Source organism: Phocoena phocoena, chromosome 9 (genome assembly GCF_963924675.1).
Source record: "Phocoena phocoena chromosome 9, mPhoPho1.1, whole genome shotgun sequence".
In the NCBI taxonomy this organism is placed as follows: Eukaryota; Metazoa; Chordata; class Mammalia; order Artiodactyla; family Phocoenidae; genus Phocoena; species Phocoena phocoena.
In genome coordinates, this window is record NC_089227.1 from 68,476,413 (window position 1) to 68,500,675 (window position 24,263).

General features: G+C 37.0%; 1 protein-coding gene across 1 annotated transcript in view; it reads right to left on the reverse strand.

Moving 5' to 3' along the window:
* IMMP2L (inner mitochondrial membrane peptidase subunit 2) overlaps positions 1–24,263 on the reverse strand; it is a 914,463-nt gene that overhangs the window by 847,381 nt on the left and 42,819 nt on the right. Inside the window, exon 2 of the mRNA XM_065884239.1 lies at positions 23,895–24,031. Within this exon, the coding sequence (XP_065740311.1) occupies positions 23,895–24,029 (135 nt within the window). The 5' untranslated portion in view covers positions 24,030–24,031. The remainder of the gene's footprint in view (positions 1–23,894; positions 24,032–24,263) is intronic.

The window sequence follows — 24,263 nt, forward strand, 5'->3', positions numbered from 1 at the left end:
CTGCGCCACCAGGGAAGCCCCAAGCATCTGATTCTTATATCTTTTTATTACAAATATTTTTGAAGTTTGCTTTCTTCTTAAGTTCCTTAGTGTTTAAGCATCCCCTTTATTCACATCACTGTAACTAGACTGCAAGGTTACAATCTGCAAACTTTCTGGTTCAATGCAATAATGCAATTACTACAAAACACTACCATTAAATATGTGTATGGTGTTTCCCTGCTAATAAAACATATTGAGACAGCTATTCAAATTAATAGTTCTAATTAATCACAAAATGAAATAGGTGATGTATAATTAATGAAATATTAAATTGATACAAACATTTCTACATAGTAACAAGAAGACAGATTACTATATGTCATCTAAGCCAGCGACATAGACACATCTATGTACTAACACCAAGATACATCTATATACTGATGAATCTTTAACGTCCTCATAAAACTGAATAAGGCCTTCTTATTCACTAGTACGTCCTTCTCCATTGCCCAGAAGAAACCATATTTCCCTGTGATGTGCCCTCCTGACCCAAAAAGAAGTTCATAGTAAGATGTGTAGCAACAGAAAGAATTTGGTTCAACAAATAAAAAAACGTTTTTAGGAGGCTGCTGGGATGATTTCCCCAGGTGTACATAACTCCAAAGAGGCCAAACTCCCAAGTAGGTGCAGTGCACAGCAATCTATTCACTTCACGTGTACAATATCTATAAACAAATCTGCGAAAATGAGACCATGGATTTTAAATCCTTCAGCTCTTCACTGCATCATATGAAAAAAAAAAAAGCCCCCATTCTAGCAGTACAAGCGGGTATAAAGAGAAATTTTGGTCCATGGGACCTCTGAATTACATAAATCAAAGCTATTAGAATTCAAGGGATCGACTGTGAAGAAAACAATCTATTGAAAGGAATCAAGAAGCAGTGGCAGATAAAAGGGACAAAAGCATACAATCCTTATATTAATCATCTACTGCTATAAAACAAACTACTCCAAAACTTAAAACAGTAATCAGCTGTTTGCTCTTGATTCTCTGCATTTAGGCTATGCTAAATGACTAACCAGGTGGTTAGTAAGCTAGCGTGACCTGAGATCATTCAGGCAACTGCAATCATAGAGATAGCAGTGTGATCCCAGAGGACAAGCTCCACTGTGTAAGCATCTAACAAACCTCTGTAGACATGTTCGCTATAATTCTACTGGCCAAAGGAAGTCATATGGCCAAGCCAAGAGTCAGGGTAGGAGTCTACAAAAGAGCTTGAGAACCAAGAGGCATGGCTTATAGGAGTTGGGGGGAGGGGAGGGGATGCTAATGTAACAATCTATCAAAGTTCTGCCATCTGGACCCAACGAATCATATCCCTCCCACATGCAACCCTTCCCAGGATTTCCAACATCTCCTCTGACTTTTGCAAAAGGATCAAATTTTATTACCTCATAATATGCATCAGCTCCAAGTATGGATGAGGGTACAACTTGAATGCAGCTCATCTTGAATCAGAAGTTTACGAAGCAAAAAGAAAAAATTGTCTGTCCCCCAAATATCCAACATACAATGGAAAGACAGGGGACAGGATAACTACAATAGATTTTAAAAGGGAATAGGAGAAACAAAGAAGTCATTTATCCATACAGGTCTAAAATCCAGCAGCAGATGTTGTCAGAGCCTCCTAACACAGGGACAGGAATATTCTTTTAATTAGGGCCCATTTCTGTTATCTGGAATGGTTTCCTAATCTATTCTTCTCCATGGCTCTTTGCTCTGCCCTCTGGGCTTTGGGGTTCTTTTTAAACAGAAATGCTCCTATTCATAGTAAATTGAGGCCAAGAGGCCTCTTTTTAAACTGACCATTCCTTTTAGTATAAGCCAATTCTAATCTCTTAAAACTTTGTAGACTTCCTATGCATCTAACTGAGGTTCATTCTATTCCCCCTAAAACTATATCCATAAATCTTTCAAACTAGATCTTGCTCTAATTTGGAAGTGTTAGGTTGTTAGGGCACAAAAACCCTTAATATTCTTATCATCTCTTTCATCTAGATAAAAGGAACTACCTTAAATCTTTCTAAGATCTTAATAAAGAGTACTTGATATTTACTCCAGGCCACTTTTTACTTTAAGAATCTTTTGCCTGCCAGAGACTACTAAAGAAACGGTTTTATTTTCCAATACAGAAATTCCTGGACACCCTGTATTTCCTCTAATTTCTGCTTTAAGTTCATTTCTCTCTTCCCATACGTTATACAAAGCTATCAGAAGCCAGTTGACAATTTCAACATTCTGCCTGGATCCTTAAGCCAGATCTGCAAATTCAGTACATACATCTTCTGTATTCTAAGTTCCTGTAAGTAACAGTTTTTAAAATTGTTTCAGAACCATAAAAATGCATCATCATCATTCCAATCTCCAATAACAGTTTCCTCACCACCTCTCCAGATTCCATTAACAGTTGTTTGTCATTTTTCCAGCCTCTGCCAACAATTCCTTTACCATTTTTCTAGACCTCAACTGCGACCCAGTCCAAAAACCAATGCAACATATTTTAGGATTTTGTTATGGCATCACCTCACTAATAATACCAATTTTAGTTTCAGTCACCTATTGCTGCATGACAAACCATTCCAAAACTGTGCCTTAAAAGAATAACCATTTATTTGATCATCATGCTGCAATTTGGGCTCCACTCAGTGGGAGCAGATCCTCTGCTGCTTTCTCCTGTGGTCACTCATGTGGTTGTAACCATATGGGGCTCAAATGGGGCTGGAAGTCCTAGATGGCCCTAGTCATATGTCAGGTATTTACCTGGGGATTGTTGGCCAGAATGTCTCATTTGTCCTTCAATGTGCCCTCTAGCAGGACAGGCTGAGTTTCTTGCATGTTCCCAGTTCACAAGTGCTCACCATGTTTCCACCTGAATAACATCTGCTGATGCCCCATGGTTAAAGCAAGTCACATGGCCAGAGTCAATGTGGGGGGAACTATACAAATCAATGAGGGACTTATGATTCATTGAGAAGCTATTACTGTAAAAATCTACAAGTCTCCCACCCTAAGTGAATGTGCCATTCTCTCAGCTGACACTCTGTGCTTCCTATCGGTCATTTAAAAAACTACAGAAATAAAAGATGGTTTATATTGTAAAAAAGAAAGAGAGGAAGGAAGGAAGGAAGGAAGGAAGGAAGGAAGGAAAGGAGGGAGGGAGGAAGAAAATTAGCTGGTAAAACAAGTAAACTAAATGAAGCAAAAAAAATTAACATTCTTAAAATGTCTTAAAAAATTAAAAAACATTCTTAAAGCTACAAAGTGCAGAACACACATTTTAAAGTTTTAATAAAGTAGAAAGATAATATAAAAGTAAAATTAGGAAGAGGAAATAAAAACAAAGTTTATAAACTAGCAAGAAAATCTACAATGAAAATAATATAAATTGATAAAACAACTGGTATGAGATTAAAAACAAGAAAATAAGCTAAAACTAGCACAGATATATGGTAAATAATTCAATAGACAAAAGGATGGGGAATAAAAAATATATTTTTAAAAAATACTAAGAGTTAGAATTCAAAAGCTTAACAAACCAAGGCAATCAGGATTTTTCAAGCAAAAGTTGTTCGCATTTTGGCAAATCCCCCAACAATCTGTCATACCCAAGAGCTGGGGCTCTCTGTAAAAAACCAGTTCTCAAACTTGAGCATTTACAGGCTTGTCACAATGCAGATTCCAAGATCCTAGCAGTGATTCTAATTTCATAGATCTGAAATAGGGCTCGGGTACACAGGTAATGTTAATAAAAAAGGCCCAAGAACCACACTAACTGCAAAAGGGCTTTCTCAGACCATGCACCTCCTTATCCTTTGTGTTGCATTTACTGCTTGAAGCCGTTATGACAGGCCCACATTTAAAATTTCAGAATCAAGAGCTAACATGCTCCACTCCCTTAGTTATAGCTCAATTTGAGCAGCTTCACCCTTTCAATCCTCCCTCCAGCAATAAAGCAGCATTTTTCATATTACAGGTCATGACCAGTGAGTGAGTCGTAGAATCAATTTAATGGGTTGTGACCAGAATAGAAAATATCAGAAGGCATTGCACATAATGATGGTAATTACAGTTTAAGCACTGTTACATGAAACTTTTGTTTCAGTCATGTGTCTGTGTGTACAATGAAAACCTATAATATGAGTCATGGGCAAAAAGGTTTGAAAATTTCTGCTATAAAGAATATGATGGATTCATCAGGGAGCTAAAAAGTTTTTCAGGTGCAAAGTGCAGAAACACCCTCAAATTTAAAGGAAAAAAATTTTAATGATGATAATTTCATTTTATCATATTGCTATAGGGTTTAATTATTCAGGCACTTTAATGCTTCAAAGAACAAATTTAATATGCAGTTATTCACCATCCCCTTGAACAGGTAGGTAAAAGAAATATGGTCCCTTTCTTTTAGAAGCTTACAAAGTAATTAGTATTAACCCATAGTTAAGATGACTAGAGGACAATAAAAAAGAATTTATAATCATAAGTTAAATTTACAGGGCTGTAGGATTTCAAATAAGTGAATGATGGAATTAGGGAAAGTTGTGTAAAGAAGATAGGACTTGAGTTTAGCCTTAAAGAAGTGTAAGATAAAGAAAAAGCAGACAGGAAAAGGTACAGTATTGAGTCTTGTTGTATAGTCAAACTAGGCTAACTGCCTATAAAAAGAATCTCCAAAGCTCAGTCTATAATACAATAGTGAGTGGATTTACTACACCCACTATTGGGTGTAGTACAATACACCCAGTACTACACCCAGTCATTGGGAAACCCAGGTTCTTTCTATCCTGTAGATCCACCATCTCCTGTGGCCTCCAAGTCCTCAACTGGATCCTCTGCATTCAGCCAGCAGACATAAGATAGAGCATGGATTACAAAGAAGGATTTTATGGGTCAGGCCTGGAAATGGCACCTCATTTTTCTGGTCTTTTTTCACTGGCCAGAACTCAGTCACATTTGACTACTAGGAAAGGAAAAAATACAGCCTAGGACCAAAATGGTGTACCTCCATTCATCACTAGCTCTCTCTCACAAGTAAAACATCCTAGAAGTAATTAACAAATACAGGAAGACTCTGAAAGATGTAAAGAAGATATACTGGAGGCTAGGGACCTTAGGACTTGAGGAGTGACACGGTGGTGAGTTCCCTGGGTTTTCCTTTTGCTTCCCATGCATCCTAGATGAGGTGCTAGAGAAGCCTGCAACCAGGAACCACCAATAGTCAGGACAAAAAAGCCTGAAGAAGAGCCTATTTTTTATCCAAAAGACTGGAAAAGGATGGCCAAGTGCAATAAAAAAAAAACATTTTTTATAATACCTGTCCTAATCCAGCCAAACACCAAAGGAAAAACTGGCCCAACACCGTCGTGCCGGTGGGCTGAGCAGGGACCTAGACTTCCAGCCTCACCCAGCAGCAGTGAGACTGGGCAGGGTCCCTTCACTTCCCCTGACTCAGCAACAAAGAGGTAGAATGAGAGTGCAGGCAGTGCTAATCAGCACACTTTCTCCTACCCCAGTGTTAGTTTGGCAATTTCTTTAAAAATTAAACATAAATGTGCCATACAACTTAGCAATTCCACTCCTAGGTATCTGCCCAAGAGAAATGAAAACATGTTTATACAGAGACCTGTACACAAATGTCCACAGCAGCATTATTCACAATAATGAAACTGTAGAAACAACCTAAATGTTCATCGACTGGTGAACAGATAAACAGAATGTGATATATCCATACAATGGAATACTATTCAGCAATAAAATTATACCAACTATTGATATATGGTACAACATAGATAAACCTCAAAACACATTATGGTAAGTAAAAGAAGCCGGACAAAAAGACCACATATAGTTTGGTTCTATTCACAGGAAATGTCCAGAAAAGGCAAATCTATAAAGCAGATCAGTGGCTGCCTAAGGCAAGGTGGAAGCAAGAATTAATTAACTTCAAACAGGCATGAGGGATCTTGGAAACTTTCTAAAAGGTGATGACTGTACAGTGCTACAAATTCAATAAAAATCATTAAGTCACTCAGAATGGGTATAAACCTGTTTTTTAAAAACTAGATGGAATAAAATAATGAACTACCATGTTATCCATCATCTAGATTCAACATTATGAACTCATGGCCAATCTTGTTTCATCTGTAACCCCACTCCACTTTTCCTCCTCTAATATTAAAATAAATTTCAGCTATTTTATATATATGTATGTATAGGTATGTATGTATATTTCATTGCAAATTTTATTAGATTCATAGTATAGAAGATAAGGATTTTTAACCTAATCACAATATCATTTTTACATCTTAAAAAATATATTAAAGCACACTTTCTTTGACCATTTTAAATAATATTTTGTTGCTTTCTCATATTTTCAGTTTCCTTTTTTACTTCTTTAAACAAACTACATTTAACAGCTGATAGTTCTAATATCTAAAGTCTTTAAGGTCTGATTCTACCAAGGGTTGTTATTGACTCTCGTTTAAAGCACTCACTTCCTTGTATGATATTTTTTACTGTGATATCATGTTCATCAAACTTTGCATGTGCCCAGGAGGACTGCTGATAGCTTCTGCCAGGTGCCTGAGGCTACCCTAAACCCCTGTCCACTATAAATTACTATCTCTGTTTAGGGTTTTTCAGTTACAGTGAAAGAGAATTCAAATCTCAATTCCACATTAGGGCTTTTACTCTGTACTCAGAGACTTGACAATTTTTCTCTCATAACAAATTCTGGTTTTAGTTTATCAGTTCCCCAAAGATGTGTCTCTTCCATGATCCTGAATTTATTCAGAATTTCTGTCCCAACTCTGTACCTTGTATCAGTCCAGGGCTGATCCCCATGTGGCCATTAAAACCAAAACTCTAAGTTACCAGGAAATGACAAATGTCCAGAAGACAGCTGATTATTTTAATGTGTACTTACTACTCTAGAAATGTATTCCCCCTTATGTGTGGTCTCTGGTCATTTCCCTTACCTTCCTGCAAGGTCACTATGCATTTTTAAAGATTTTTAATGTTTTATTTTTACTTTTTAATGAGTTCTGCATGGGAAATATTTTCAAGATGTCTATTCTGCCGTCTTTCCAGAAACTGAATTCTAATTCCTTCTTAGAAAATCTATAATCTTCAGTTTAACATAGGGTGTCTTCCATCAAACTGAGTTTCAAACTTTAAAATCTTTCATCTCCCACTTATAATATAAGCTTGACTGAGCTCTGCCCACCAGAGCTACAACCAGCTCTACCCACCACCAGTCCCTCCCATCAGGAAACTTGCACAAGCCTCATAGATAGCCTCATCCACCAGAGGGCAGACAGCAGAAGCAAGAAGAACTACAATCCTGCAGCCTGTGGAACAAAAACCACATTCACAGAAAGACAGACAAGATGAAAGGCAGAGGGCTATATACCACATGAAGGAACAAGATAAAACCCCAGAAAAACAACTAAATGAAGTGGAAATAGGCAACTCTCCAGAAAAAGAATTCAGAATAATGGTAGTGAAGATGATCCAGGACCTCAGATAAAGTATAGAGGCAAAGATCGAGAAGATGCAAGAAATGCTTAACAAAGACTTAGAAGAATTAAAGAAAAAACAAACAGAGATGAACAATACAATAACTGAAATGAAAAATACACTAGAAGGAATTAATACCAGAATAACTGAGGCAGAAGAATGGATAAGTGACGTGGCAGACAGAATGGTGGAATTCACGGCAATGGAACAGAATAAAGAAAAAAGGAATGAAAAGAAATGCAGACAGCATAAGAGACATCTAGGACAACATTACACGCAACAACATTCGCATAATAGGGGTCCCAGAAGGAGAAGAGAGACAGAAAGGACCATAGAAAATATTTGAAGAGATTATAGTCTCTTCCCTAACTTCCCTAACATGTGAAAGGAAGTAGCCACCCAAGTCCAGGAAGCACAAAGAGTCCCATACAGGATAAACCCAAGGAGAAACATACCAAAACACACAGTAATCAAATTGGCAAAAATTAAGGACAAAGAAAAATTATTGAGAGCAGGAAGGAAAAATCGACAAATAACATACAAGGGAATTCCCATAAGGTTAACAGCTGACTTCTCAGTAGAAACTCTACAAGCCAGAAGGACTGGCATGATATACTTAAAGTGATGAAAGGGAAGAACCTACAACCAAGATCACTCTACCCGGCAAGGATCTCACTCAGATTCGATGGAGAAATCAAAAGCTTTACAGGCAAGCAAAAGCTAAGACAACTCAGCACCACCAAACCAGCTATACAATAAATGCTAAAGGAACTTCTTCAAGGGGGAAACACAAGAGAAGAAAACGACATACAAAAACAAACCCAAAACAATTAAGAAAATGGTAGTAGGAACATACATATCAATAATTACTTTAAACGTGAAGGGATTAAACGTTCCAACAAAAAGACACAGGCTTGCTGAATGGATACAAAAACAAGACCCATATATATGCTGTCTACAAGACACCCACTTCAGATCTAGGGACACATACAGACAGAAAGTGAGGGGATGGAAAAAGATATTCCATGCAAATGAAAATCAAAAGAAAGCTGGAGTAGCAATACTCATATCAGATAACAGAGATGTAAAAATAAAGAATGTTACAAGAGACAAGGAAGGACACTACATAATGATCAAGGGATCAACCCAAGAAGATATAACAATTATAAACATATATGCACCCAACATAGGAGCACCTCAATATTAAGGCAACTGCTAACAGCTATAAAAGAGGAAATCGACAGTAACACAATAATAGTGGGGGACTTTTAACACCTCACTTACACCAATAAACAGATCAACCAAACAGAAAATTAATAAGGAAACACAAGCTTTAAGTAACACAATAGACCAGAGAGATTTAATTGATATTTATAGGATATTCCACCAAAAACAGCAGATTAAACTTTCTTCTCAAGTTCGCACAGAACCTTGTCCAGGATAGATCACATCTTGGGTCACAAATCAAGCCTCAGTAAATTTAAGAAAACTGAAATCATATCAAGCATCTTTTCTGACCACAACACTATGAGATTAGAAATCAATTACAGGGAAAAAAACACAAACACATGGAGGCTAAACAATATGTTACTAAATAACCAAGAGATCACTAAAATATAAAAGAGGAAATCAAAAAAATACCTAGACAAATGACAATGAAAAAACAACGATCCAAAACCTATGGGATGCAACTAAAGCAGTTCTAAGAGGGAAGTTTATAGCAATACAAGCCTACCTCAAGAAACAACAAAAATCTCAAATAAACAATCTTACACCTAAAGGAACTAGAGAAAGAAGAAGAAACAAAACCCAAAGTTAGCAGAAGGAAATAAAGCATAAAGATCTGAGCAAAAAATAAATGAAATAGAAACAAAGAAAACAGTAGCAAAGATCCATAAAACTAAAAGCTGGTTCTTTGAGAAGATAAACAAACTTGATAAACCATTAGCCAGACTCATCAAGAAAAAGAGGGAGAGGACTCAAATCAATAAAATCAGAAATGAAAAAAGAGAAGTTACAACAGATACCACAGAAATAAAAAGCAGCCTAAGACACTACTACAAGCAACTCTATGCCAATAAAATGGAAAACCTAGAAGAAATGGACAAATTCTTAGAAAGGTATAACCTTCCAAGACTGAACCAAGAAGAAATGGAAAATATAAACAGACCAATCACAAGTAATGAAATTGAAACTGTAATTAAAAATCTTGCAACAGGGCTTCCCTGCTGGTGCAGTGGTTGAGAGTCCGCCTGCTGATGCAGGGGACACGGGTTCATGCCCCGGTCTGGGAAGATCCCACATGCCGCAGAGTGGCTAGGCCCGTGAGCCGTGGCCGCCGAGCCTGCGCATCTGGAGCCTGTGCTCCGCAACGGGACAGGCCACAACAGTGAAAGGCCCACATACCACAAAAAAAAAAAAAATCTTGCAACAAACAAAAGTCCAGGACCAGATGGCTCCACAGGTGAATTCTATCAAACATTTAGAGAAGAGCTAATCCCATCCTTCTCAAAGTCTTCCAAAAAACTGCAGAAGAAGGAGCACTCCCAAACTCATTCTATGAGGCCACCATCACCCTGATACCAAAACCAGATAACCATACTACAGAAAAAGAAAATTACAGACCAATATCACTAATGAACTGTAATTTTCTGCAAATATTATATGTGATATAATATCACTTCAAAAATCCTCAACAAAAAACTAGCAAACAGAATCCAACAACATATTAAAAACAAATGCTGGAGAGGGTGTGGAGAAAAGGGAACCCTCTTGCACTGTTGGTGGGAATGTAAATTGATACAGCCACTATGGAGAACAGTATGGAAGTTCCTTAAAAAACTAAAAATAGAACTACCATACGATCTAGCAATCTCACTACTGGGCATATACCCAGAGAAAACCGTAATTCAAGAAGACACATGCACCCCAATATTCATTGCAGCACTATTTACAATAGCCAGGTCATGGAAACAACCTAAATGCCCATCAACAGATGGTACATATATACAATGGAATATTACTCAGCCGTAAAAAAGAACGAAATTGGGTCATTTGTAGAGCTGTGGATGGATCTAGAGACTGTCATACAGAGTGAAGAAAGTCAGAAAGACAAAACAAATATCATATATTAATGTATATATGTGCAACCTAGAAAAATGGTACAGTAGAACTGGTTTGCAGGGCAGAAATTGAGACAAAGATGTAGAGAACAAAAGTATGGCCACCAAGGGGGGAAGCAGGGGTAGTGGTGGTGGTGGGATGAATTGGGTGATTGTGATTGACATGTATACACTGTTGTGTATAAAATGGATGAGTAATAAGAACCTGCTCTATAAAAAAATAAATAAAATAAAATTCAAAAAAAATAACATAAGCTTAATTTCTATCTTTGTTTAAATGCCAAATGTACTATGAAACCATCCCCAAATTAAATAACTTACTAATTACATCATTCAATAAACCAAAACAAAATGGAACGAAATATCTCTGTGAATAGGAATATTATCAGGAGGCATTATAGCACAGTGATAAAGCACAACTTTTATTGGTTATTATTTAGTAAAATGGAAAGCATTATCAGAGTTGGTTCAAATCACTTCTAAAACCTAATGGCTATGTAAGTTAATGTAAATCATATCAAATGTCTGGCCTCAGTTTTCTCAAATGTAAAGTTTAGAACCTGAATCAATATCTCTTAATGTATCAAAAATTCTAGGCATATGAATCTGAATAAAATGTTAAATTTTTAATTAAAATTTTTTTTTAAATCTGTAAAAATCATTACTATACCAATCAGCAAGCATCATGCGTATACCCAGCAGAGCATACAGAAGTACTGTTAAAGGGGCATGATGTATACAGCCTACTCTCAACTGGTTCAATAACATACATATGTGTGAGTATATACACATAGAAACATAGATGCATATATTATATGTTATCTATTATATGTTATATATGGGGGGAGGAGAGGAAAGAAAGAGAAAGGAAGATAATAAAATCAACCCGGCAAAATACTGAAAACTGGTGAATCGGAGTAGAGAGCACATGGGAGTTATCTGTACTACTCTTAAAACTTTTCTGTAAATCTAAAATTACTTCAACGTTAAAAAAAGAGAGAGTGCTGTGAAGTCAGTGTTTAAACAACAGACCTAACCCTGGCTATATAGAACAGAAGCTCACTGCTATTCTATCACGGGACGTGAAGAAAATCCATGAAGGGACATTATAAAGTTATCATTCACTCACTGTTTCAGTATCACATATGTTTGTTGCTATAAATACAAACTGATCTATTTAAACTCTCTATTAATGACTGGTTGCAGAACTACATAAAAATGCATAACATCCTAAGGGGTAAAAACCTCAGGTGAGATTTTTGAGCAAAAAGTAATTTGGGAAGAAAGCACACGTGTAAGCTAATAAAGCCTTCCAACATTAACACCTGGCTTCCCTCAAAGTCAGCCTCAGTCAACCAAGGGGACTAAGAGCACAGAGCAGTCAGCATCACAGGAAATGTGTGCCCAGCGGTTCCCAGCATCTTAGAAGCGAAAATTCAGCAGGTAACATAAAACTCCCTAACTCCACCTTAAATTCTGGCATATAAATCACAGTACATCTCTTTTCTTGAGAGTCTATTTGTATCTAGCTTCTCAGAATGTCAAAATAATAGTTACAACCACTATAACCATTGTATATTAAGCCCACTATAGGTTTTAAATTTTTTTAATAAAATAAAATAATGTGACAGAAAGAGAGAAAGAGCATCAGCCTCTTTGCTTGCTTTTTTGATAGAACTTTTAATTTTAAACTCAGCAGGGAACAAGATAATGACTGCAAAGAGCCAGGTAGAAGTCGAAGAGGTTTATTACAAACCAGTTTCTTCAAGATCACTTGCAGGTAGCTGACAGTCAAGGCAATTTTGAACCAATGAATGTGTGGTATTGATGAATAAAGACCTAAATGCTGATTAGACTCTATTTTCCCTCACATTCTCTAATTTTCTAATCTATTCTGCATAAATCCTTCCCTGAAGTCTGAGCTAGAGAGATAGTATTGTGTAATGTTTTCAAGTATTTTCCCTTCTGGCTATGCAAAATGGTAAAAGGAAAAGGGCATACTACCTAAAAATTGTGTGGCAACTGCAACAAAAACAGGACAATGTCACTCACAATTATTCCTTTCACTTATTTTTTTATGTCTTAAATCTTAATTTTACACGTAGAAGGCATACACCTTTTATAAGAACCAGTGACGCTGCTGCAGGCATTCTCACTCAAATAAAATCTAAAACTTTGGTGTGAGGTCATTAAACGTTTCCTAGGGTAACTTTTTACTCTAAAAGTCTCTGTAAGCGATTGAACTCCTAATCTGAGTAATTTCATCTCACCAATATAAATTCCCTCTGTAGTTTCAACTGTATGCAATATCAGTGTTCGTTTCCTGAGTTAAATTAATGTTGAGTAACACGGCATTTCTTTAAAAAAAAAAAAAGTGCATCTACTTTCATGGTAACCTTTCAAGCAACCAGTAGAAGTGATTCATGTGCGTGAGAAGGGAATAGGTCAGTATGAATAATCATTAACCAACAATATCTGCTAGTGTTCCTTGTGTGCAGAGCATTGCTAAAGTTACATCTCATCCAATAAAAGGGATATGCCTATACAACTTGATAAAAAAAATCAAATATTTCATAAACTGAATCCTATTTTCCACTGAATTATATCATTAACTTTATTTGCATTTATGACTTACCTTCAACTAGCTGTGACTCTCCATGTTTGATCACCTCTATCCTTCTAGTCAGATACCTAATGAATTTGTAAATTAATACTGGAAAACCTAACCTCAAAAAAGAACCACTGAGTATTGTTTAAAAAGTAAAGAATTATTTCTTATAAGAGGGAATCCTGAAAATGAGCTTGTCCTATTAAATCTCAAGCCAACAGAATTTTTTTAAAGACATAAAAAGAGTTCTAATGCAAAATTTGTCACTCAAAAGTGAATTTCGTGTTGTTATAACAGTATTTATTCAATAAACTCCAAAGGTTTGGTATTATATGTCCTTTAAATAAAATTCTAACTTTCATTTCTTGGATTTCCTTAAATAACATGTCTACAAGTTGCAGTGACCTTTTAAAAAAGCCACACTAAAGTGATGAACCAATTGGCCCTGGGCTATTTCCAACCTAACGGCATCTAAACTGGATCAATCCATTCCATAATTCAGTGACTCAGAATTTCAATCTATTCCAATTTTGTCGGACTTGGACTACAAAGACTAGGGTCATTCTAGGTAGACTCAAAGGTAAATACAACTTTTTAGATTACCTCTGAAATCAATCATGTGTCTTTGGCATCTTAGTGGCTGTGGTAGATGTACTTACCTATTCACAATTCCTCCTTCCCTCCCCACCTTCGTCATGATTTCCCTGTGGGTGGAATATACTTCCAACTAATTGCTTTGGGGTTTGCCATGTGACTTGTTTTTACCAATGGAATGTGGACAGAAGGGTAGAAGTTCTGAACTGAGGCTTTAAGACATTCTGAGTGTTTCCACTCACCCACCTGTGTCCTGCTATCACCCATAAGAGCACGCCCCAAGCTGTCACTATTCCTTCAGCAGAGGCTCCAGTGAGAGATACAGGAAGCAGACTGATCGAAACCCTTAGTCTAGAGTGACTACAATCAATCTACAGACCCATGAGTAAGAAATAAAGACCTGTTAAGTAAACCACTGAAATCTTGGGGTTGTTTGTTGCCACAGTAACAAACAAACTTAATACAGTGTCCAACCATAAAAGGTATTATTTTTCTGGTACCACTCTGTCTCAAATTAAAATTTCCAAGTCCATTCTCTAAAATAGTATGCTAAACCAATCAAGTTATTTCATTTCTGGATGTACCAGGCACTGACCAAACATTTGTCTGACAGCTTGATATCTTCTATATTCAACCTCATCTGAAGATTTATCTGTCAACTAGGATTAGTAATCCTTGAACCTCCCCTGCTAAAGCAAGAGTACCTTGAAGACAGAATCTGTAACTGATTCACCCACCCCTATAGCACCTAAAATAGTTTTGCACATACTAGCCATTTGATAAATGACTCCCTATTCCAACTCTCAGTTACCAGTGCTTATTATTATTATCCATATTCCAAAGTGACCCCGAGTCACAAAATTACTCACATATTTGAAATGACAGAAATGACTAGATATGAACTTTCTACCTGAATACACAGGGGAACTAAAGTACTATGCAATGAATGATGCTCAAGACTGATAACCTACACCAGTAGGAATTCCCTCAAAATGGCACACAGATTCCTTTAATGAATACTGAGACTTAGAATGGATAGCTGGATGATGAATCTCACGGTGCTACACACAAACATGTAGCAGAGATGGGTCAGCATTCGAGGGTACAATTCCAAGGGAGTTTCCAGAAAGGGGTCCGTGAGCCCCTTCACTGGATCACTTTTCGGTCTTGAGTCTGTTCATCACTGGTCCTCTGTGCCACTCTGTCTCCTGCTCAGTGTCCCAGTTATCTAATTTTCTCCATCACCCAACTGATCTTTTATTTTCTTTCCTCTTCTTCACATTTTTCTTCTTTCTTGCCTATTGATTTTTCTGCCTTGAGTCTGTTCATCACTGGTCCTCTGGGCCACTCTGTCTCCTGCTCAGTGTCCCAGTTATCTAATTTTCTCCATCACCCAACTGATCTTTTATTTTCTTTCCTCTTCTTCACATTTTTCTTCTTTCTTGCCTATTGCTTTTTCTGCTTTCCTTTCATACTTTTAAGCCCTGGTACAAGAAGACATCACCATGGATCCAGAATACTCCTTCTGTTCCACAACAAATCAACCAACTGCAATAACCTGGATATAATTTTCAGGCCTCAGAGTCAATAAAAGCAGATGTGCTCCTTGAAGGAAGCTCAGGGACGTCCAGAGAGCTCCACACACCCTGCCAACTATTTAGTACTTGAATCATTAAAGAAATTTGAAGACAAGAATTTTTTCGAATTTTTTGCCAAAAATTCTGCTGAACCTCATGGTCTAAACATGTTCAGTTATCAAAGCTGTATAGTAGCAAAGATCTCTTCAACTATGCTGAATTAATTAATCACCATATTTCTTACTGCACTTTCAGCTCCTAAATAATTTTAAGTATGATTTAGTGATATCTAATGAAAGTATAAACAAGTTATCTATTATACTTAAAAGTGGTCTAAAATTCCTAAAATATAGGTCAAACCATAATAAACATACATTTTTTTCCTTTCTTCCCAGAATATTCTTTCCCCTTTTATTCCAAAAATAGCACCCCCTCTTCTTCTGGGAAGTGTCACCCTTACCTCACCATGAAAGCCCACAATGTGATTCAAATATACGCTATCATTTTCTCACTCCAGCTAGCCACAGGCTAAGGGTGTGCACCTGTCCAAAGCTGGGCCAGTCATGGCACCCTAATCTTCTGGCCAAAGTTGATCTGTATTTGTATGGGTAAGGGCATATGGCCCAAGATGAATCAATCACAGTCCTTCCTCAAGATTTTTCAAAGTGAAATTAAGGCATAAGGAGAAGTCTCTCTCAGGCGGTGATGAAATTGGCATCTAAAGGCATGAGACCTGCCAGCTGCCATGTGCCCTGCATTAAGAAGAAAGCTGGTCTGAGAGAACTAAGCCAAGATGCAGACAGAAGCAGACGTTGAAATAGAAAAGACTGAGCACCCTGGCAGCATTCAAATCCCTGGTTCCAGTTGTCTCTGACAATTGCCACACTCCTTCCTTTCTCCTAGGTACATCATAAGCCTTCCAATCAATTCCCCTGTAGATCTAAGTCAATTCAAGCTGTTTTTCTGTAACGAGTAGCCAAGGATATTCTACATAATCTACCAAACAAACTACAAGTTAACAAATTTGACTTATTGGGGGTAGTGGTTCAGGAATACTGTAAGAAACTCTAATGTATGTTCAACAAACTTACTATTTAGTTAACAGACGTGGCATTTAAGGATGACACTATTTAACACGTTCTTCACTGGGGATAAGCCTTCTCTTTTCATAAAATGGTTGGTTCCTTGTGTTTTTTTCCTCTGAGCACAAGCCATGAACATAGATGTTCAGTGGGTATATACTGGGCTACAAACATGAAGATTGGGATACTATGATTGCCATATGATCCTCTGGAATGTCATGAGATCCCAGGTTAGGAGGCTTTGTGTTCTGGAAAAATCCATCTAAGGACAGTGAGGGTTGTGTAGCAAGACAGCACTAACTCAACTGGAGAATAATCATTATTCACATGATTATTTGTTACCAAAGGATAATACCTGTGGATGGGTTCAAAGGGATGAAAGGGACCAAAAAGGAATTTCGATGGCTATGGAGAAGGCAGTTTTAATCTCAAATGAAGGATCTGACTCAAAAGCTCAACAAAGAAAGTTTAGCTTTCCCTAAGAATTGGGTCTAAGATGAGGCTGCTAGGAATTCACAACTGAAGAAGTAGGAAATGTAAAATCCCATCTGTGTTCAAAGTATTAAACTCCATTTAGAAATAAAGCCATACACCTGTAAATCCCTCCTCCTATGCCTGCTGTACCCCATGCAATACAATATTTTTGCATTCAACGCAAGTGAACAGTTTGCTTGGGGCTGGTGACCCACCCTAGAGGGAGGGAACCTAAGAGACAGGGTTGAGCTTAGAATCCATTGCCCAAGAGAAGGCCCTAAATCACCCTCAAATGATGAAAGCAGAAGTAAATATTCAGACAACCCTGCTTTAGAACTTTAGCTTCACCCAAAGAGCACACACTCTAAGGATCTCACTGACCCCCTGAACTCAGGAAGAGACCTGATTCTCAGTACAATAATTACGATTTTAAAAAAGCAAATTCAGCAGAAGCGGGAGAAACAGAGAGATGGCAGCGAGATAAGGACCTGGCCTGCCAATTCCCACTCTGCAGATGAAGGGGCCACAGGCCAAGAAGTGCAGGTGCCTCTAGATGCTGGAAAAATAAATGAGTCCCGAGGGGAACAGCCAGCTCCACTCACCACCAGTCTCTCCCATCAGGAAACTTGCACAAGCCTCATAGATAGCCTCATCCACCAGAGGGCAGACAGCAGAAGCAAGAACTACAATCCTGCAGCCTGTGGAACAAAAACCACATTCACAGAAAGACAGACAAGATGAAAAGGCAGAGGACTATGTACCAGATGAAGGAACAAGATAAAAACCCAGAAAAACAACTAAATGGAGATAGGCAATCATCCAGAAAAAGAATTCGGAATAATGATAGGGAAGATGATCCAGGACCTCGGAAAAAGAATGAAGGCAAAGATCGAGAAGATGCAAGAAATGTTTAACAAAGACTTAGAAGAATTAAAGAAAAAACAAACAAAGATGAACAATACAATAACTGAAATGAAAACTACAATAGAAGGAATCAATAACAGAATAACTGAGGCAGAAGAACGGATAAGTGACCTGGAAGAAACACTGGTGGAATTCACCGCTACAGAACAGAATAAAGAAAAAGAATGAAAAGAAATGAAGACAGCCTAAGAGATCTATGGAACAACATTAAATGCAACAACATTCACGTTATAGGGGTCCCAGAAGGAGAAGAGAGAGAGAAAGGACCCGAAAAAATATTTGAAGAGATTATAGTCAAAAACTTCCCTAACATGGGAAAGGAAATAGCCACCCAAGTCCAGAAAGTGCAGAAAGTCCCGTACAGGATAAACCCAAGGAGAAACACGCCAAGACACACAGTAATCAAATTGGCAAAAATTAAAGACAAAGAAAAATTATTGAGAGCAGGAAGGAAAAAACGACAAATGACATACAAGGGAACTCCCATAAGGTTAACAGCTAATTTCTCAGAAGAAACTCTATAAGCCAGAGAGAGTAGCATGATATACTTAAAGTGATGAAAGGGGAGAAACTACAACCAAGATCACTCTACCTGGCAAGGATCTCACTCAGCTTAAATGGAGAAATCAAAAGCTTTACAGACAATAAAGAGCTAAGACAATTCAGCACCACCAAGCCAGCTATACAACAAATGCTAAAGGAACTTCTCTAAGTGGGAAACACAAGAGAAGAAAAGCACTTACACAAACAAACCCAAAACAATTAAGAAAATGGTAGTAGAAACATACATATCGATAATTACCTTAAATGTGAAGGGATTAAATGCTCCAACAAAAAGACACAGGCTTGCTGAATGGATACAAAAACAAGACCCATATATATGATATCTACAAGGGACCCACTTCAGACCTAAGGACACATACAAACTGAAAGTGAGGGGATGGAAAAAGATATTCCATGCAAATGGAAATCAAAAGAAAGCTGGAGTAGCAATACTCATATCTGATAAAATAGACTTTCAAATAAAGAATGTTACAAGAGACAAGGAAGGACACTACATAATGATCAAGGGATCAATCCAAGAAGATATAACAATTATAAACATATATGCACCCAACATAGGAGCACCTCAATATTAAGGCAACTGCTAACAGCTATAAAAGAGGAAATCAACAGTAACACAATAATATTAGGGGACTTTAACACCGCACTTACACCAATAAACAGATCAACCAAACAGAAAATTAATACGGAAACACAAGCTTTAAACGACACAGTAGACCAGATAGATTTAATTGATATTTACAGGACATTCCATCCCAAAAACAGCAGATTACACTTTCTTCTCAAGTGCGAACAGAACATTTTCCAGGATAGATCACATCTTGGATCACAAATCAAGCCTCAGTAAATTTAAGAAAACTGAAATCATATCAAGCATCGTTTCAGACCACAACACTATGAGATTAGAAATCAATTACAGGGAAAAAAATACAAACACATGGAGGCGAAACAATACGTCACTAAAAAACCAAGAGATCACTGAAGAAATCAAACAGGAAATCAAAAAATGCCTAGAAACAATAGACAATGAAAACATGACGAGCCAAAACCTAAGGGATGGAGCTAAAGCAGTTGTAAGAGGGAAGTTTATAGCAATACAAGCCTACCTCAAAAAACAACAAAAATCTCATATAAACAATCTAACCTTACACCTAAAGGAACTAGAGAAAGAAGAACAAACAAAACCCAAAGTTAGCAGGAAGGAAAGAAAACATAAATATCAGAGTGGAAATAAATGAAATAGAAACAAAGAAAACATAGCAGAGATCCATAAAACTAAAAGCTGGTTCTTTGAGAAGATAAACAAAATTGATAAACCATTAGCCAGACTCATCAAGAAAAAGAGGGAGACGACTCAAATCAATAAAATTAGAAAGGAAAAAGAAGACACCTCAGACACCGCAGAAATACAAAGCATCCTAAGAGACTACTACAAGCAACTCTATGCCAATAAAATGGACAACCTGGAAGAAATGGACAAATTCTTAGAAAGGTATAACCTTCCAAACTGAACCAGGAAGAAACAGAAAATATGAACTGACCAATCACAAGTAAAGAAATTGAAACTGTGATTAAAAATCTTCCAACAAACAAAAGCCCAGGACCGGATGGCTTCACAGGTGAATTCTATCAAATATTTAGAGAAGAGCTAACACCCATCCTTCTCAAAGTCTTCCAAAAAACTGCAGAGGAAGGAACACTCCTAAACTCATTCTATGAGGTCACCATCACCCTGATACCAAAACCAGACAAAGATACTACAAAAAAAGAATATTACAGACCAATATCACTGATGAATATAGATGCAAAAATCCTCAACAAAATACTAGCAAACAGAATCCAACAACACATTAAAAGGATCATACACCATGATCAAGTGGGATTTATCCCAGGGATGCAAGGATTCTTCAATATATGCCAATCAATCAGTGTGAAACACCATATTAACAAATTGAAGAATAAAATCCATATGATCATGTCAAAAGATGCAGAAAAAGCTTCTGACAAAATTCTACACCCATTTATGATAAAAAATCTCCAGAAAGTGGGCACAGAGGGAACCTACCTCCACATAATAAAGGCCATATACAACAAACCCACAGCAAACATCATTCTCAATGGTGAAAATCTGAAAGCATTTCCTCTAAGATCAGGAACAAGACAAGGATGTCCACTCTCTCCACTATTATTCAACATAGTGTTGGAAGTCTTAGCCACGGCTATCAGAGAAGAAAAAGAAATAAAAGGAATACAAATTGGAAAAGAAGAAGTAAAACTGTCACTGTTTGCAGATGAAATGATACTATACATAGAGAATCCTAAAAATGCCACCAGAAAACTACTAGAGCTAATCAATGAATTTGGTAAACTTGCAAGATACAAATTAATGCACAGAAATCTCTTGCATTCCTATACACTAATGATGAATAATCTGAAAGAGAAATTAAGGAAACACTCCCATTTACCATTGCAACAGAAAGAATAAAATACCTAGGAATAAACCTACCTAGGGAGACAAAAGACCTGTATGCAGAAAACTATAAGACATTGATGAAAGAAATTAAAGATGATACCAACAGATGGAGAGATGTGCCATGTTCTTGGATTGGAAGAATCAATATTGTGAAAATGACTATACTACCCAAAGCAATCTACAGATTCAATGCAATCTCTATCAAATTACCAATGGCATTTTTTACAGAACTAGAACAAAAAATCTTAAAATTTGTATGGAGACACAAAAAACCCTGAATAGCCAATGCAGTCTTGAGGAAAAAAAGCAGAGCTGGAGGAATCAGGGTCCCTAACTTCAGACTATACTACAAAGCTACAGTCATCAAGACAATATGGTACTGGCACAAAAACAGAAATATGGATCAATGGAACAAGATATAAAGCCCAGAGATAAACCCACGCACCTATGGTCAACTAATCTATGACAAAAGAGGCAAGGATATACACTGGAGAAAAGACAGTCTCTTCAATAAGTGGTGCTGGGAAAACTGGACAGCTACATGTAAAAGAATGAAATTAGAACACTCCCTAACAGCATACACAAAAATAAACTCAAAATGGATTAGAGACCTAAATGTAAGACCAGACACTCTAAAACTCTTAGAGGAAAACATAGGAAGAACACTCTTTGATATAAATCACAGCAGGATCTTTTTTGATCTACCTCCTAGAGTAATGGAAATAAAAACAAAAATAAACAAAGGGACCTAATGAAACTTCAAAGCTTTTGCACAGCAAAGGAAACCATAAACAAGATGAAATGTCAACCCTCAGAATGGGAGAAAATATTTGCAAACAAATCAAAGGACAAAGGATTAATCTCCAAAATATATAAACAGCTCATGCAGCTCAATATATATATATATATATTTTTTTTTTTTTTTTTTTTTGCGGTACACGGGCCTCTCACTCTTGTGGCCTCTCCCGTTGCAGAGCACAGGCTCTGGACGCACAGGCTCAGCAGCCATGGCTCATGGGCCCAGCCGCTTCGCGGCATGTGGGATCTTCCCGGACTGGAGCACGAACCCGTGTCCCCTGCATCGCAGGCGGACTCCCCCTGCGCCACCAGGGAAGTCCGCAGCTCAATATTAAAAAAACAAACCAATCCAAAAATGGGCAGAAAACCTAAATAGACATTTCTCCAAAGAGGACATACAGATGGCCAAGAAGCACATGAAAAGCTGCTCAACATCACTAATTATTAGAGAAATGCAAATCAAAAAGACAATGAGATATCACCTCACACCAGTTAGAATGGGCATCATCAGAAAATCTACAAACAACAAATGCTGGAGAGGGTGCGGAGTAAAGGGAAACCTCTTGCATTGTTGGTGGTCTTGTAAATTGATACAGCCACTATGGAGAACAGTATGGAGGTTCCTTAAAAAACTAGAAATAGAACTACCATACGACCCAGCAATCCCACTACTGGGCATATACCTAGAGAAAACCATAATTCAAAAAGACACATGCACCCCAATATTCATTGCAGCACTATTTACAATAGCCAGGTCATGGAAGCAACCTAAATGCCCATCGACAGATGAATGGATAAAGAAAATATGGTACATATCTACAATCGAATATTACTCAGCCATAAAAAGGAACGAAATTGTGTCATTTGTAGAGATGTGGATGGATCTAGAGGCTGTTATACAGAGCGAAGTAAGTCAGAAACAGAAAAACAAATATTGTATATTAACACATATATGTGGAACCTAGAAAAATGGTACAGATGAACCGGTTTGTAGGGCAGAAATTGAGACACAGATGTAGAGAAGAAATGTATGGACACCAAGGGGGGAAAGTGGCGGGGGGTGGGGATGGTGGTGGGATGAATTGAGCAATTGGGATTGACATGTATACACTGATGTGTATAAAATTGATGACTAATAAGAACCTTCTGTATAAAAAAATAAATTAAATAAAATTCAAAAAATTTTTTAAAAAGCAAATTCATTCTAACTCCTCAGAGCTGATGTCTATGCCCTCACCCAGTTCTAAGACAAAAAGAAAAAAAGTAAGCTGTTTACTCTCTGTATAATTTTAAGCTTTTAGAAGCTTATACATTCATTTTATTTATGTTTTATACACATGTTGAGCACAACGTGTGAACTTAATACATGCTAATAACAGAAGAAAACAAATTATATTACAAAATGCAAATTCTTCTTAGCTGCATAAACGTACTTAAACAGCTAGGTTCCAGACATCAATTTTAGAATAATCGAGTTTTCTCTAAGTTACTCCAGAAGACTATTTGCATACAACTTTTGGAAATCTCCACTCCAAATTTCTTTCAATGTAAATAGCACTTAATGTTTTCAATCAGCAACAGGATTAAAGAATACACTAGAATATCTGAGATCAATGCTCTAGACTTTTCTACCTATCAGAAGTGTGTGTGTGTATGTATGTGTGTGTGTGTGTGTGTGTGTGTGTGTGTGTGTAACAATAGAGTAACTGAATTTGAGCCAAATCCATCTTGCAGCTGTACTAATAATTTAATCCTAAAAGGATATTTAAGTATGTATTCAAATATGGATAACTTAAAAATCTTAAAATCTCAAGCCACAGCCACAAAAAATGGTATCATGTAGTAAAATTTCTTTAGAATCTCCATTTACAATTCCAAAAAAAAAAAAAGCCACAGATACAGAGAACTATCTGATAGCTAATTTTATTCACCTCTGCTCTGATTTTAATATGACTACAGTAAAAGACCTTGTAAAGAAATTTAGCAATGTTAAATTTCAGTTCAAGGCCTTTTTAAAACCTTTCAGTTCCAGCATAGAGATAATACACAGAAATATCATTTCCAATGCCTGAGAAACAGTGAAGCATGTGCTTTAAAGAATGAAGTCATATTAGTCTCACTTGCATTGATGCTCCTTCCACTCTTGCCACACAGGCAACCCGATCCAGGAAAGTCACTGCCACAGGCACCGCCACAAAGAAGCCTTTACAAAATGCCTTGAAGTATCTCTTCACCCAGCCTTGAGACAGTGCCATACCTAAAAGCACAAAGAAAACAAATATGAAATTAGCCTCAATAAGGTGAAAAAGAAAAACATAAAAACAGCCCAAGAAAAATAAGAGTTAAGAAAAAGCAACCTCATCTCAATATGTTTCACACTCATCCCTATAACCACTGGAATAAATTTGACTTAAAATCCCAAAGGCAAATACATTAACTTAGGTTAACTCTTTTCAGTAGCTCAAGTAGCTTACTCATTTCAATAGAAA